The sequence below is a fragment of the Ornithorhynchus anatinus genome, chromosome 16 (genome assembly GCF_004115215.2).
Source record: "Ornithorhynchus anatinus isolate Pmale09 chromosome 16, mOrnAna1.pri.v4, whole genome shotgun sequence".
NCBI classification, from domain to species: Eukaryota; Metazoa; Chordata; class Mammalia; order Monotremata; family Ornithorhynchidae; genus Ornithorhynchus; species Ornithorhynchus anatinus.
In genome coordinates this window covers 7,178,875-7,194,517 of record NC_041743.1, presented here as the reverse complement: position 1 = coordinate 7,194,517, position 15,643 = coordinate 7,178,875, and the positions used below count along the sequence as shown (strand labels likewise).

The 15,643-nt window shown below is 43.4% G+C and overlaps 1 protein-coding gene and 1 non-coding gene across 2 annotated transcripts in view; both read left to right on the top strand.

Moving 5' to 3' along the window:
* COP1 (COP1 E3 ubiquitin ligase) overlaps positions 1–15,306 on the top strand; it is a 173,446-nt gene extending 158,140 nt beyond the window's left edge. The window contains exons 22-23 of the mRNA XM_039914350.1: positions 11,721–11,765; positions 14,926–15,306. Of these exons, the coding sequence (XP_039770284.1) occupies positions 11,721–11,765; positions 14,926–14,943 (63 nt within the window). The 3' untranslated portion in view covers positions 14,944–15,306. The remainder of the gene's footprint in view (positions 1–11,720; positions 11,766–14,925) is intronic.
* Positions 2,184–2,320, top strand: LOC114817578. Its single transcript, XR_003765440.1, has one exon.
* Positions 15,307–15,643: the final 337 nt, after the last annotated feature.

Below are 15,643 nucleotides of genomic sequence, written 5' to 3'. Positions count from 1 at the left end.
AGCCCTAAACAAACCTTTTGTGGGTGATGGCTTGATTGCAAATGCTGATGTGGCCAAAATGTTCCCTGTAATGTTTTTGGATTTTGAGGCTACATTTGCTGCATAAAGAACAGGGTGACCCCTGAACTCTTTCGAATCCTAATGAGCTTCGTCCTCCACAGGATCCTTCCTTGTTCTTGCAATGGGCCAGGCAGGGTCTATGATAGTTCTTTGGCATAGAGTGGCAAGCACCGCTCCGGGCTTTTCCCTGAATCGATCTTCCCAACATCCTGTGCCTGTCCCGTGATCTTAGGGCAGGACCTGTGAGGAGAAGTCCTTAGGTTTGAGAATCCCAAACCCTGAACCATTCTGTGAATGATAAATTCAGGGGCATGAATTGGTCTAAATTTGAACCACTGGCAAAAAATAATCTCATTCCTTAAATCATTCTCTGACACTTGTTTCTAAATTCTTCTTTTTGCAATACATTCACCATTGAAAGCCATAGGCAGACAAAGAGATCCATATAGTAGTTTCGATGTTTAAAAAAAAAAAGGCACAATTCTTTGTCAGTTGAAAGATCAGCACTCTCTCCTGGCAAAACAAACAGTTGCTTTTCACCTGAACCCCATGTGCTTCATCTAGTCTTTCTTTTGTCTTTGTTAATCTATTTTGAAGGATCAGCATCCCATTAAGGTAGTGAAGGATAATTGCCATTCACTCCAGCTTCTGTCACCATGACTGCTTATTGAGAAATAAATCAGCAGCAACAGCTCTGTTGGTGGAATATTTAAAGGGCACTAGTCCAGACAGGATAAAATAAGTTAGACATGAGCTCAAATACAGCATTTCTCTTCCTTTATTTCCATTCTCTCTTATCCTCCATCATCCCTCCCACCCCTTCTAGCAAAACATGTCGGCAAGAGCCAGGACTCTTGATAGTTTGTACTAGATCAGTCCATCAGTGGTACTCATTGAACGTTTACCATGCACAGAGCCCTGTTCTAAGCCTTTGGGAAAATACGATGTAAGAGTTGATGGCCATGATCCCTGCCCACAAGGAGTTTATAGTCTTCAACAGGGAGAGACAGACATTAAAATAAACTATAGTTTGGGGAAATAATAGAACATAAAGAGCACTAGGGCAGAATATTCCGCTTCTCAGCATCTGTCTTCGAGGACCTCAAGCAAGATCACCAGTGTCCGTTGTGGGCAGATGCCTCTGCTGCAGCTTCAAGGAGTTTTGAGATGTTCATTCATTGTCGTATTTATTGAGAGCTTACTGTTTGCAGAGCACTGTACTAAGCTCTTGGAAAGTACAATTCAGCAACAAAGAGATACAGTCTCTGCCCACAACGGGCTCACAGTCTAGAAGGAGGAAGACAGACATCAAAAGAAGTAAACAGTCATCAATAGCATCAATATAAATAGAATTAGATCTATATATGCACACATCAGAACAAGTAAAACAGGCGTTAATATAAATAAATAGAATTATAGATATATACATATATACACAGGTGCTGTGGGGAGGCAGGGTTAGAGGAAAGGGAGCAAGTCGGGGCGAGGTGTGAGAGGAGATGTTGCTGCAGAACGTTTTGTTGCAGAACCGCCTTCACAAGAGGAGAGGAAGTGAATATGCCTGGATCCGCTTCCATGCTGAAGTGAAGGGGTGACTAGAGTTGTAAGGAGAAGGGCCTGGGAATTCTTAGCTCCACTTCCCCAAAATCGTTGCTTTCCACTTAATAAGTTAGCCAGTCTCCAAAGCCGCATGATCTCAAATAGCAAACTATTGACCTTGCTCCTGGTCTCTCTTATATTGCATGATTTTAAAGATTCCCTGGTCTCAGGGACACAGGCGTGTGATGGAGAGTAAATGCTGTGTGATAGAGAAGCAGTCTTACTTTAAAACGTATTTCCCAATTGATCTGACAAAAGAGGGAAGGAACCTTGAATTTTTTGATCATGTATGTTTCCATATTTCTCCTCCAGAAGTATTTACAACTTTTTCTCCCCGACTTAAGATGCCTTTGACTTAAGTGCAACTTATAAATGCCCCCTCCCATTATCCAAATATCCTTTCTTTAGTTTACGTGAATACATTAAGGTTTATTTACTGTAAATGGAAATTTGATGCAGTCAGGAGCCTGGAATCAGAAAGGCTACATAACAAAAGTGTCTTTTTAATAATGAAGCTCACCAATACTGGAAGCTGCCGGAAACAACCATGTGGACAAATGAAATGTCTTTTGTCTGCATTCTGCAGCCTTCCTATAAAAATTGGAGGTCTCTGTCTGGCTTAAAGCAGCTGGCTAAGCCTGATCGTTCCCCTCCATACAATACTTCCTAGCATCTTTCATGTTTCCTTGGCATCATCCCATCCAGTTTAAAGTATTCTCTAGCCCACTGTTCTGAATTGTGAGGGAAAATATGCCACGAGGCAGCATTTGTAGTTATCATGACTGAAATTTCTGGCAGCTAACAGATATGCAGCTCTTTATTTTTCACTCAAGGCAAACCAGGTAATGACTTTTCCATAAAGAGCAGATTCTTAGAAGTATAGGACCATGTGTACTGATAATTGAAGGCTGGCCGTTCCACAAGTTCCTCATTTGTAACTGCCTGTTGACTCTGGTAGTTTCAAATCAGAATCAAGCAATCAACTATTTTATGTCTGCCCCTCTGGATTGTAAATTCTTTTTTTTTTTTAAAGTATTTGTTGGGATCTTACAATAAGTCAAAAACTCTTCTAAGCACTGAGGTAGATAGATATAAGTGAACTAAATCCTTGTGGGCAGGGAACTTGAACATATCTACCTACTTGGGTATATTGTCCCTCCTAAGTGCTTAGTACAGTTCTCTGTACACCATAAACACTCAGTAAATGCAATTTATTTATTGATTGGTTGAAAATGTGGTTGTATCGTGAATTGTCATCGGTTGGGATGCATTTTCCCACAGGCTTCCATGTTCAGAATTGAAATCCCTTCCCATTCCAGAACTGGAAAATAATAGGATGTTCCCTCACCTGCTGCATACTGAAATGATAAATATCACTGAAGCATTGTTTGTCTTTATTAAACCAATTTGAAGCAAGAATTACAGTATTGAATTAACGAAGAGCTGTAATGTGATTATAAGAGTCTTGTAGGAAGCTGCAGAGGTAGAAGCTAATTGTGAGACTATTAGTTTTTCAACTTTAGTAAAGAGTTCTTTTCTTAAAACACCTTGTATGAGTAGGATCAAGCAGTACATATTGTATTCCCGGGATGTTTGTGTCTTGGGATCATTGTAACCCCAGGGTGGTTGGTACTGCACAGCAAATATTGGGTGTCTATTAAGGAGGCATTCCAAGCACTTAGTACATTTGTACATTCCAAGTGCTTAGTACAGTGCTGTGCACATAGTAAGTGTTCAATAAAGGCAATTGAATGAATGAATGAGGCTCAGAAATGATGGCTAGTAGCTCATCATTCAAGGAAGCATTTTCGTTTGTACTAGATAGAAGCCTGCTTCTAGCGCTCACTCCTGTGCTTTGATTTGGTAGTGCTGACGAGACAATAGAAGTACATGGAGGGCATCAGAAGGTGTTGTGCAATTAGTAGGCTGTCGCTTTCTTTCATCAGATCTGCTGTGTGACCTTGGGCAAGTCACTTAACTTCTCTGTGCTTCATCTGTACTTCATCTTGCTTCATCTGTAAAATGGGGATTAAGACTGTGAGCCCCATGTGGGACTTGGACTGTGTCCAACCTGATTAGCTTGTATCTACTCCAGCACTTAGTAAGTGCCAGGTTCTTAGTGCCAGGCTCATTTTTTTTTCCCAAAAGAGTACACTACAAGTAGGCATAAACAAAGCATTTTTAGAGCTGAGTATTGAATAATATCAGGGAAATATAAATTTTCCTACCTTAGAGCAAGACCCGAACTTGATGTATGTTTAGATGCTGGCACAAAGGAAGCAATAAAAGCTGGAAAAATTCTTTGTGTTGTTGCTTCTTCAGGATGGAAAGTGATCCAAAAAATACCCAGTCTCTGTCTCCTGGAAATTACTTATACCTTCTATTAGTAAATTTTCATTAGAGCAGATATTCAAGTAAATCCAAAGAAAATTATGCAGTTTAATGGAGAAATGATATGTAATATTGTGTTGATTTTGGATTTTAAGTTTTCCTTGCTTTAAAAAAAGAAATAGTGAATTATTTTGAGGCAGGAACTTCAGATGTTGAATTAGAGTTTTGCATTAGCAATGTTGAATACTGAGTTGTTGAATGGTCTCCCAGCAATTTAGGTATATGATGATGGAATGAAGCTTTAGTGCAGAGAGTAATAATAATGTTGGTATTTGTTAAGCGCTTACTATGTGCAGAGCACTGTTCTAAGTGCTGGGGTAGATACAAGGTAATCAGGTTGTCCCACGTGAGGCTCACAGTTAATCCCCATTTTACAGATGAGGTAACTGAGGCAACGAGAAGTGAAGTGACTTGCCCACAGTCACACAGCTGACAAGTGGCAGAGCCAGGAGTCGAACTCATGACCTCTGACTCTGAAGCCCAGGCTCTTTCCACTGAGCCGTGCTGCTTCCCAACTACCTGTCCCTTTCTCAGCCCCTATATTTTGCTGAATATGGCCTGATTTTATGCATTTGGCTGTAGTATCAGAAGGTAAAAAGTAAAAAAACAAAAAAAACCAGAGACTTATTCCCAAAATATCCAGATAGTGAACTTATGGCGTATGTGCACTGAGAAGAGCATACCATAGACCGTTTTGTTTATTCTGGGATCAAAACCGTATGAAAAGGGACTGCCAGAGAAGGCATTTCATCTTTCATTGAGAACATTGGTGTTCAATTTCCAGGTTTGCCTTCAACTTGACCTCAAAACATTTCTGTACCTTTGTATTCTCAATTGCAAGACTGGAATAATGTGCAATTGGCTCGACACACAGGAAGCGGGCAGTAAACACGGGTGATACGATCATTTGAGCGATGCAAATCTGAATGAGGGTTGATAGAACAGTTTTAGAGCTTTAGAAAAGATTCATTTTACAAGCTTAAAATCTGCCATTTTACTGATCTGGCTCTGATTCCCCAGGCACTCCAATGATCAGCATTAATCAAAATTTAAATAAGTATCAAGTTCATGGATTCAGTGTTTCAGGTTTTTTCATTCATGTCACCTTGATGGCACTCTGTAATTGTTCCAGTCTAGGCAGAGGGTCTCATTTCTCTATGAGCCCTTTCAGGAGAGGGTGAGCTGAAGATTGGAAGTGAAGAAGTTCCTTTGGCCTTCCCGACAAGGCAGCAATTCTTCATCAGGACTCTAGTTAAATATTCAGATTTCTAGGTTCCCGTTCCCTGGGCTGGTGGAGCCCAGGAGTAGGGAAACAGTCATGACTCAGTTCTGAGCAACCTTGCAGAAAGCTGATTTTAAAAAGCAACTTTGACCTGCTCACCTAGGATTTTATTGCAAATGTGCAGCGCACCTTTGAGGGGATTAAAATAACGATACCCTATATCTGTGATGAAGTCTTACCCTTCCCCTGCAAACATTCTAATCACTTTATAGGCATCTTATTAATTTTACGAACATGCTTGTGAGGAAGGGAAGAAACTGGTATAATGTTCCTCATCATGAAATCGAGGTCCAGAGAGCCTGAGTCCTGGATCACCTGAAACTGCAGCTATGGTTCAAAGTCCCTGAATTTTCCCCACCCGGGACATTGACAGTTAGAATGAGGCATGCGTGGGATCAGAGGGGAAGCCACCCTGACTTCAGTCGAGCCAGCAGAGGAACCCGAGAAGGAAGATTTGCGTTTCTTCTGGTTACTCCATGGGTTCCCCCAGAGGGGCTCGGAATTCCCATTTTGTGCAAACGATTACTGCCAAACCACATGCCCAGAGGAGGGATCTTTGGGGGAAGGAAAGAGCTCATTTTTGACAGAGAAATAGATTTCTTTTTATTGTATTTACAATCTGCATAGTAGCAGGTGTCTGACTCCCTTTGAGTGTGCTGCCCCCATGCTGTGTCTTTGTGCAGCCTAGCATGGGGTAAGGATGATGTGAATGTGAGCATCCAGTGGGTTCTCAGGCTGAACCCAACCTGAAAGCAGCATCCTCCCTGTGAATTTTCAGAATGAACAGAAGCTGGACAGCAGAGGAGGAGATTGTCTATGTAGCTAAGGTAATAAAAGAGGGATTTTGTGTGTGTGTGTATGTGTGTGTGTGTGTGTGTGTGTGTCTCAGGACCCACCTGTGTGACTCAGAAGAAAGAAGCTGGGAAATGTCAAAGTGTTTTTCTTTTCAATTGATGACTTCCTCTCTCCTTTTTGTATTGAAATCAGAGGATTCCATAGGGGGAGAGCTCAGAAAGGGGTGGGTTGATGTGGAGAAAATTGAGGAAGGATGGTGAGGATGGGCAGTTGAGGGGGGTCCCCTAGCAGAGACCTACTCAGAGAAATTCTGCATGGTTGTTCATCTTCATCTCATCTGCTTGGGTGGATGGGTGGGTTGGGGAGGGGGAGGGCGGTCCTTAAGGGAACTGTACATCATGCATAGAGAAGCTGAAAGGGCAAATTAATTTGAAAGCTTTTTCCTGCTGGAGGATCCAAAAGCAAAAATCATATTTAACTGCATTACAAAGAGTCCGTGAACTCCCTACGTGAGAACTAGAGCCATTTTAATTTGAGGTGGTAATTTGGATAATAAGTATAAAGCCCAAAACTGAAGCACTTCCTTTTATGCATACATCTTTTAGCATAAAAAGAAGAAAACCAGTTAGGCTTTTTATTTGCAGCATTGTTGCGTGTTTCATTCCAGGGAATACTAGCTCTCTTTCTGGGCAGTGAGGAGGCAAGATGTCAGTGTAGTAAGTGCTTAACAAATATCATTAAGAAGAAAGCAAGAGCATTCTCTGTCCAAATGAGACAATAAGCCTCGGGAAGAGAATTTGAAGAGTGAAGGTCTTGAAGAGTGAGTTAGAATGTGGTTTATCCCATTTTCAAATTCGAGAGGGTCACATTTTACCTTTCTTTACAAGAGGTGTTGAATACATTTATTTAACAAGTGAATTAATATTTCACCCCTTCCTGTCCCAGTGGAGAGCTCGAGTAGATTTCCAATCTGAACTCAGTAGACACATTCAGAAGAAAATCTTAGTTCATCGATACTATTGAAGGCAGGGACATTTTGTTAGCCTTCGCCGGATGATTTTAGCTGCTAATATTACTTTTAGCAGATAAATGTATGCGAGGTCTTAGCCTGCTCCTACCCATAACTTGTCTTCAAGTGTGGCAAACTTTGTTTCTTATTCTTCTCCTTCCTCCGCTCCAATAGAGAGAGGGAATTTGTCACTCCTTAGTTCTCTGCTTCCAAGTGTCTAGTACACCACGCCAAGTGAATGCTCAGGAAATACTACTAATACTATTCTTATTCTTTTCACCTTATACTTTGAACCATTCATTTTGTAACTTTGGGCCACCTCCTTGTTTCCTGGGCCTCTGAGGAGGTATAGATGTCCTAGACTTACAAAATAGCATGGCTTACCATTTATCCTTCCTTAACTTTCCTTCACAATGAGTTTCATGCCATTCCAATCATTGGTGTTTATTGAGTGCTTAATAATAATAGTTATGGTATTTAAGCGCTTACTATGGTTACTGAGGGCAGAGCTCTGTACTAAGAACGACATGATCTCTGCCCACAAAGAACTCACAATCCTGAGAGGCAGTCATTAAAATAAATTACAGGTAGGGGAATGACAGAGTGTATGGATATGTGTATGGATATGTACATCTGTTCTGTGGGGGTGGGGTATTTTGATATTTTCAAAATGTTCAAGGGGTACAGACCCAAGTGCAGAGGTGATGCAGAAATCAGGGCTTAATCAGGGAAGCCTTCTTGAAGGATACAAAACAAGCTTCTTGAAAATTGCTTGCCACCCTCTCCGGCTTCTTTTTAGGGCTGCTGATCCACATTCCCCACCGATCCATTGGTCTTGATATGAAGCATCTGAGAAGATTGGCAGAGGATGTAGGTTTCAGTCTTATCCTGATTGACATGTGAAATAATTCTGGAGTTTTTAAGGTCTTTCTGAGCAGGGGAATTTCCAAATTAGAGATCACCCTTGAACTCGGGACTGGAAGGAATGTTTCTGGAACCTTTCAGGTGGATTTGATGACTTCCACTGAATTACCAATTTAGCATCAGCACAGTGTCTAATTCTTCATGCAAGATCATTCTGTTTGCCCTGAAAATAAGAAACGAGTGGCCATAATTCTTTAAACAGTTACCATATTACCACCTCTCCTGTGCCATGGTCACCAGTGCCACAGATTCAGGTATACTTCAGGAAGGTGATTGCCGACTTGCTGGAACCATATTCTTCTATCGGCCCTGGAGTGGGTGGGCCTAGGTGTCTCCTATCTCCTCATTTTGGGAGCTTTGCAGAGCATCTTTTATCCTGCCTCCTGCTCCATCTTGGGGTGCAGGGGGGATAGGGACATCCAGGACACCTGTTCTTTGAGTCCCGGCTATCCCGCTCTATCCCTGTATCCCTGCCTTCTCAGCTGGAGGTTTTCAAAGAAGAATGGTGGGGAGCACCGGAGTGCCCCCAGAATGAGAAAATTAGTCCCAGACGTCCCCTCCTTTCCTGTATCCATGACTCTGGGCAGAATTCCATCAAGGCCCAGAGAGGGATCGCCTCCAACCTCAGCCCTTCTAGCCAGCTGCTGGGCTGTTCCACAGTGAGGGAAAGGGCCACGTTTCTCGAAACCTGGAATCCGGTGGTGGTTTGCTGTACACAAAGATCATTAGCCTCCATCTGAGTCCATGAACGTCAGTCAATCAGTCAGTGCAGCGTGGTTCAGTGGAAAGAGCACGGGCTTAGGCCGTCAGAGGGCATGGGTTCGAATCTTGGCTCTGCCACTTAGCAGCTGTGTGACTGTGGGCAAGTCATTTAACTTCTCTGTGCCTGTTACCTCATCTGTAAAATGGGGATTAAGACTATGAGCCTCACGTGGGACAATCTGATTACCCTGTATCTACCCCAGCGCTTAGAACAGTGCTCTGCACATAGTAAGCACTTAACAGATACCAACATTATTATTTATCAAGGACTTACTATAAGCAGAACACTGTACTAAGCTTTTGGGAGCTTGAAAACAATTCTAGGTGACTTGATTCAGCAGGTTCAGTCCTCTAGCTGAGATAGCACTAGGGTGGCCTTCATTTTTTCTAAGGTGCTCTGGCTCTTTTGAGGCTACAAGGATCTATTTAGCTCCCAATGCCAGGCCATTATTAAATAGTCCCGAAAGTAACTATGGGCACTGATTGTCCCAACATGAAGCAAGGGGTCTGGGGGAGGAAAAAAAAAACACCTTGTAGAACCAGGGAATAAGTCTTGAGGGTGTACGAATCCTCTTAGTGGATTTAGGGGATATGTCACAAGGGCAGGGGTCCGAAGAAAGAAAAGAAAAGTGAGTACAGAGGCTTTCACCTGAGCAGTTTAGAATGGAGTGTAGGGGAAGTGGAAATATTAATTCAATCCACATTACCTATGTCTTTATATTAATGTTTGCTCGCCTTCTAGACTAAACTCGTGGTGGGCATGCAATGTGTCTCTGTTATACTCTCCCAAGCGCTTAGTACAATGTTCCGCACCCAATAAACATCAATAAATGCCACTGTTGATGAGGTTCATTGTTTATGTTAAAATGAGCTGATAAATGGGAGCGGTTTCTTCCCCTTGCACTGCGCTGAGGTGGTGGCCATTTAATTGTATTTTGGGATGAAGGTAAAGGGCATTCACTAAAGGGTTTATTAGGAACTGAGAATGGTTAAATTGAGAGTTAAAGTGTTTAAGCCATAAAACCAGCCCTGAATCTAGAGGAAACCTTTATGGTGTTGGTAGGTGATTTTATGTCTACCGTAAAAGTTATGCATTTGATTATTTTTAAAAATCAATTACACAGATATCTGTTACTGTGAGGTTCATGCTCTGTGAATATTTTTTTTTATTTCACAGCATGTTTCAGATTTTAATGTGTTGGACATAATGGCTCTTTTATAGACAGTCCACAAGGAAGAAAATAATTCCTCCAGGGGATAGAAAGCTTTTGTTTCAATATATCTGAGCCAAATATTAGTGGCTTAACAAGCAATTTGCCCTTTTTGCACCTCTTTCCCTCCTCCGGACCCCCTTCCCCCAATTTTCCCTCTGCATGTGTAGGATGAAAGCAGTAGATCGGTGATTAGCTTTGCCCCGGAGAGGATTTCCGCCACAAAATGGCAGGTTCCAGAGAGAAATGAGAATTACCTGCTGGCATTTTTGTTTTATTTTTGCGAGGAAGCCAACCCATTGAGCCAGAGCTTATTTACATTGGTACCCTGGCAGACTCCAGCAGGAGCTGGGAATTACCAGTCATTCACAATGCAAACAAGAATCTTTCAAAACCAACAATGATTGCCTTCACCTACCACTTCCAGCCCTCTGTAATAGAAGTAAAATATCTGGTTCTGCTACTACCTTGCATACAAAAATGAATATATCTTGAGTCAATCTACCTGTCTAGTATGCAGTTGAATGCTAAAATCATTTCAAGTAAGTACTTTTTGGCGGAGCTTTTTTCTAATCAGAATTTTTCTCGGTAACATAGTGGAGTTGTTGTTCTTTCCTGTGTTATTCTCGGTTGGCGTGACAAACGCTAAGGGTGCCTGAGAGAGTTACTGTAGAGTGTCTTCCTGTGTCAGTCCTAAAAGTCACCAAATCCAGTGGGTGGGTGTGTGTGTGTGTTTGTGTTATATACTTCCCTCTCTAAAGGAAAGATACCAGTTGTTCCAGCTCAGCTTCCAATAGGCACTACATGGTGTGATCCTGGAGTGGGCAGGAAGAGGACAATTTCCAAAGTACAGATTGAGTGGTTCTTTCTTGTAAGGGAGCCATGGACCGAGATGTCTCCCCCTTTGCTTCATTGCAGCAGCAGACTTTAGAACATTCTGATGAGGCAGGTCTAATCTCATTTTGTGTTGAGCATAATGATGGGCTGCTAAGTGCAGACCCCGATCAGTTTACCCCTCTGCTGGTTTAAGGCGAGCTGTTTCCTTAAATTTCACACTCTTTGCATGTATGCTAACTCCTTTGAAGTGTGAGAATATGCCTGCCACTACGTTTATTAAACATTTATGTGCTAAGTGATAGGATAATTCAAAAGACATCCTAGCTGGCTTCCCTTCCTACCCCAGGCACCTCTGCCCCTTCATCTCAGTGCTGCTGCAGATACAGCTGCCATTTGTGCCAACCCCTTTGGCAATGTTCACCTCCAGCCTTCCAGGGAACTGCAGGGCCAAAACAGAGGGGGTGGGGAAAGAAAGCTTTTCTGGGCAAAGGGGTTCTGATTTGTTTTTTAGTGTCAGTGTGGGTGTTGTTCTCACCCATTATTTTTTGTGGTTTACTTCCCCTCCCTCCTAGCAATCTCTTCTTTTCTTTTGGAGTAAAGACCATAAACCAGGCCAATACTGCAACAGACCTTTGGTCCCCTCAGCCCGGCGGGTCATCCTTCCAGCCAGTTTCAATTCAGTACTTCAAAGTGCATAAATTCAGGGATATTATAAGATCTGCCTCATCAGAGCCTTCCTTATCCATTCTTGGTCCTCTGGGTGTCCTCACTGGCTTAAGCAAAGTGTCTCCTTGGATTTTTCCATCTGCGATCCCCACTCCAGACTCTCACATGTCGTGTTCTTTTCCAGGAGTCCAATGTGCTGATTGCTGCTAACAGTCAGGGTACAATTAAGGTAAGTTATTTCAGGCACCTCCATTATAAACACTCAGATCCATTTTTAGAGTGGAACAAGGTCATGCAGAATGTGTGGCTCGGAGAATCCATTAGATGGGGTCATCCCAGGCACAAGTATTTGTCATTGGAATGAAGTCAATGCTACTGGCACCAGCTCCAGGGACAGGGAGAGAGAAGAAAATGCACCCACATTAAAGACACCAACTTCAGTTGCAGCTGTGGCGAAGGCACGGGCATCTGTTCGGCTGTTACCGTGCCCAGACACCTCTGTGGTATTGGAGAGGATCCCGGAACTAGCAAGGAGTGAGGGGATATTTCCCAGACATTCACTCATCTGGGGTTCCCTCTTTTATATTGCTCTACCTGACAGACAGGCTGTAGGCCTCGGTTGCCACAGAAGCTATTAAGTTTTATGTTACCAATTCAGGATTTAGCATGCAGTCAATCAGTCAGTGGATTGTATTGGGTGCCCCTCCACACATTCCCCCAGTTCCTCTCCTCCAACTCCTCTCGTAGCCATTCTCCGGTGATCATACTTCACAACATTGGGCCCAGGAAACTAAAGCTTTTTGTACATTTCTGGCACAGTCACCTTATAGGTGTATGTTGGGTTTGAAATTTGGGGCCAGGCAAGGAGAGATTTTCTCTACAATGGCCGGTTGGCCACTTCTGGCCACTTGGGGTTGGTTCTGGTCGTGAAAAGACAGGCCATCTGCCCTTATTCCAGATCCCTGATCTTCTGCCTTATCCCCATTGGTAAAGACTCTCATAAAGGAGGCTGCTTACTCTTTGAAGCCAGGCTTTCCCCTGACACTTTTTTGAAAAGTTTCAAGTTTTTTTCATAGGTGTCTTTCCCATGAGAGATCTAAGAGTTTAGAGAGCTGGGACCACCAGGCACCCGGCAAGCCGAGCCACCCGCCCAGCAGCGACCCGTGGTCAGCAATCCGCGGCCTTCCCGGCCGGGTTTACCATGAACTTCACTCAGCTTATCCCTGCTCCCCTGCATCGAAGGTCTTATTAGAGAACCAAGGCCCACTGAAACGAAAGCAGAGCACCTGAAGGGGTCTCTCCAGCAAGGTGGTGAAATGGGATCTGGGCACCTGGAATTTCTTTTTATCCCTGTGGGTGTGTATTCCAGCCCAGAGGCGCTAGCCAATATTGGTCTTTGCTTCGTTCCTGAGAGCTAGGTCATGAGGGCCGCTTGGTGTGCCAGCCTCCAGAGCCTGCTCACCTGCCGCCTCTGGAAACTACATTATGGGGGGACATTGCCCACTAGGAATCCCCATGTGAACCCAGTAGTGAAGCATTGTGGCTAGGTGGAAAGGGCCTAGGCTTGGGAGCCTGACGTCATGGGTTCTAATCCCGGCTCCGCCACTTATCAGCAGTGTGACTTTGAGCAAGTCACTTAACCTCTCCGTGCCTCAGTTATCTCATCTGTAAAATGGGAATTATGCCCACGCGGGACAACCTGATTGTCTCCCTCAGCGCTTAGAACAGTGCTTGGCATGGAGTAAGCACTTGAGAAATACCATCATTATTATTATTACTTGCCCCCTTAGTTTTCCTGGCCCCAAATAGGAAGTAAAAATGACAAGAAAGGCCCCAGATGAGCAGTGGGAAAAGGTTATAAATTTCAGCCACCTGGAATTGGAACCTCCAAAAGGCTTTCCTTACCGTATAATTAACGTGTATGTTTTCTGCATTTTCCCCCCAAGCAATTCGCGTTGCTCTGCGTATCAGATAAGCCCCGTTCTTGCTCCCCGGAGGACTGATTTAGCAGTCCCGTAGCTTTCTGGAGACAAAACGGTGGCATCCATGACACTGAAAAGTAGGGCAGATCCAGAATTATGAAACCATGAAATGAATGGAAATTTTGTTGAGCAGTAGTAGAAGGCCGGTGCTAAAGGAGAGAAGGTTTCGGTCACAGGTGTCTTTCTAAGTGATACACATTGTGGTAATTAGCAAGGAGAGCAGAAGTTTGCCCTGGGGCGTTTGCTGCTTCCTTAAGGGGCATGAGGAGTGCGGACATCCTGCACAGTCGTGCTCTCAACCTCCCTTATTTCTCTCCGGCTCAGACACCTCGACAGGAGCACATCCGGTAGATAGTTTACTCAACTGAGCCTTTAGACCCCCTAGTTAACAGAAGGGTTGCACTGGCCCGGAACACTTCATTCATTTTTAAATGGAAAAAGACCTGCCGTCAGCAAACATGCCACACTCAGCAGATTGACAGCAGGATTTCAGATTGAAAGAGTTCAGATGAGTTAATGTTTTGTTGGGAAGGAAGAAGGAAAAAGAAGAGTGGGTGGGAATTATGACCCCATCTTACATTGTGTCAGGACATACAACAACACATCTTGAGGAGGAAAATAAAGCAAGACATCAGGTCTGCTGTTTGGCCTGCTTTTGACCCCACTCTGGTCAGTGCAGAAAGGAAGATCAACCAAGTGGCAAGAACACAGGCTTGGGAGTCAGGGGATGTGGGTTCTAATCCTGGCTCCACCACTTGTCTGCCGTGTGACCTTAGGCAAGTCACTTCACTTCTCTTTGCCTCAGTTCCCTCATCCATAAAGTGGGGATGAAGACTGTGAGCCCCACATGGGACAACCTGATTACTTGTATCCACCCCAGCGCTTAGAACAGTGCTTGGCACATAGTAAGTGCTTAACAAATATCATTATTATTATTATTATTATTAGCCATCAATTAAGAAGTGACTGCATTGTGAAACAAAAACTTAAATTCGGTGCCCCTCCAGACTTCCTCCCCTCTCCTACCAACCTCCCTGCAAGCCATCCACAGATTCCATCCTCAGATGCTCCCACTTGAATCCAAGCAGCGTGGCCTAGTAGAAAGAACATGGGCCTGGGAGTCAGGAGACGTAAGTTCTAGTCCAGGCTCCTCCGTTTGCTGAGTGATTTCTTCTCTGTGCCTCAGTTTCCTCATTTGTAAAATAATAATTAAAACCTACTTTCTTCTACTTAGACTGCGAGCCCCTTGTGGGACAGGGTTAATGTCTATTCTGATTATCTTGCATCTACCCCAGTGCTTTAGTACAGAGTGTGGTGCATAGTAAGCACTTAACAAGTACTATTATAATAATAGTGATGCATTGAGCGCTCATTAAACTGCTCTTCTTTTCTTTTTTGGGAAATCAGGTGCTGGAACTGGTATGAAGGTTCTTCTCTTGAAGCATGATGTACTTGGCCCCCGCTGAAATACATCTGCAGTTCACCGTGGGAGAAGAAACCGAAACCTTCAAACTATGACCCTCCCCAACACCATCCTGGGGTGTTTTTATTTTTGTTTTTTCTGTTTTTTGTTTTGTTTTTGTTTTGTTTTTCCATTTATGGACTCCTTAGGACCTATGAGACATTGGCAACACCCAATGAATTGTCCACCATCGACGTAACTCCACGGACTTTGCTGCTGCTGCTGGTGGTGCTGTGGTTGTCTAATTTTTATGATAGGGAAATGAATTCTTTAAAAAAAAAACAAATGATAAAAAAGAATAATAAAGTTTATTGAGCCACAGCAAAGCTGGCACAGTTTCTCTTGTTCTGTGTGGGACCAGTATCTTGTTTGTGGCACTTTGTCAACTAGGGAGTCCTGAACGGCCATCATTTTGATTGTCATATTCTCTCCTCTTGGGAAGGGGGCCATCCAGATGTAAGCCCATCAGAAGGGAACATAAACATTCCTCTGGTCGCTGTAAATCTTGTAAAAGGTGCGGAGGCTTACTAGCTTTGTAGGCTGAAATCCTCTTTTCCTCCTCAGAACAGATTTCCTATTGGCATCTTTTCCTTTCAGAGTACTCTTATCCTGCCTCTGGCCTATTGCTTAGGCCAAAGGCACAGTCATGTTTCCCCTACTGAT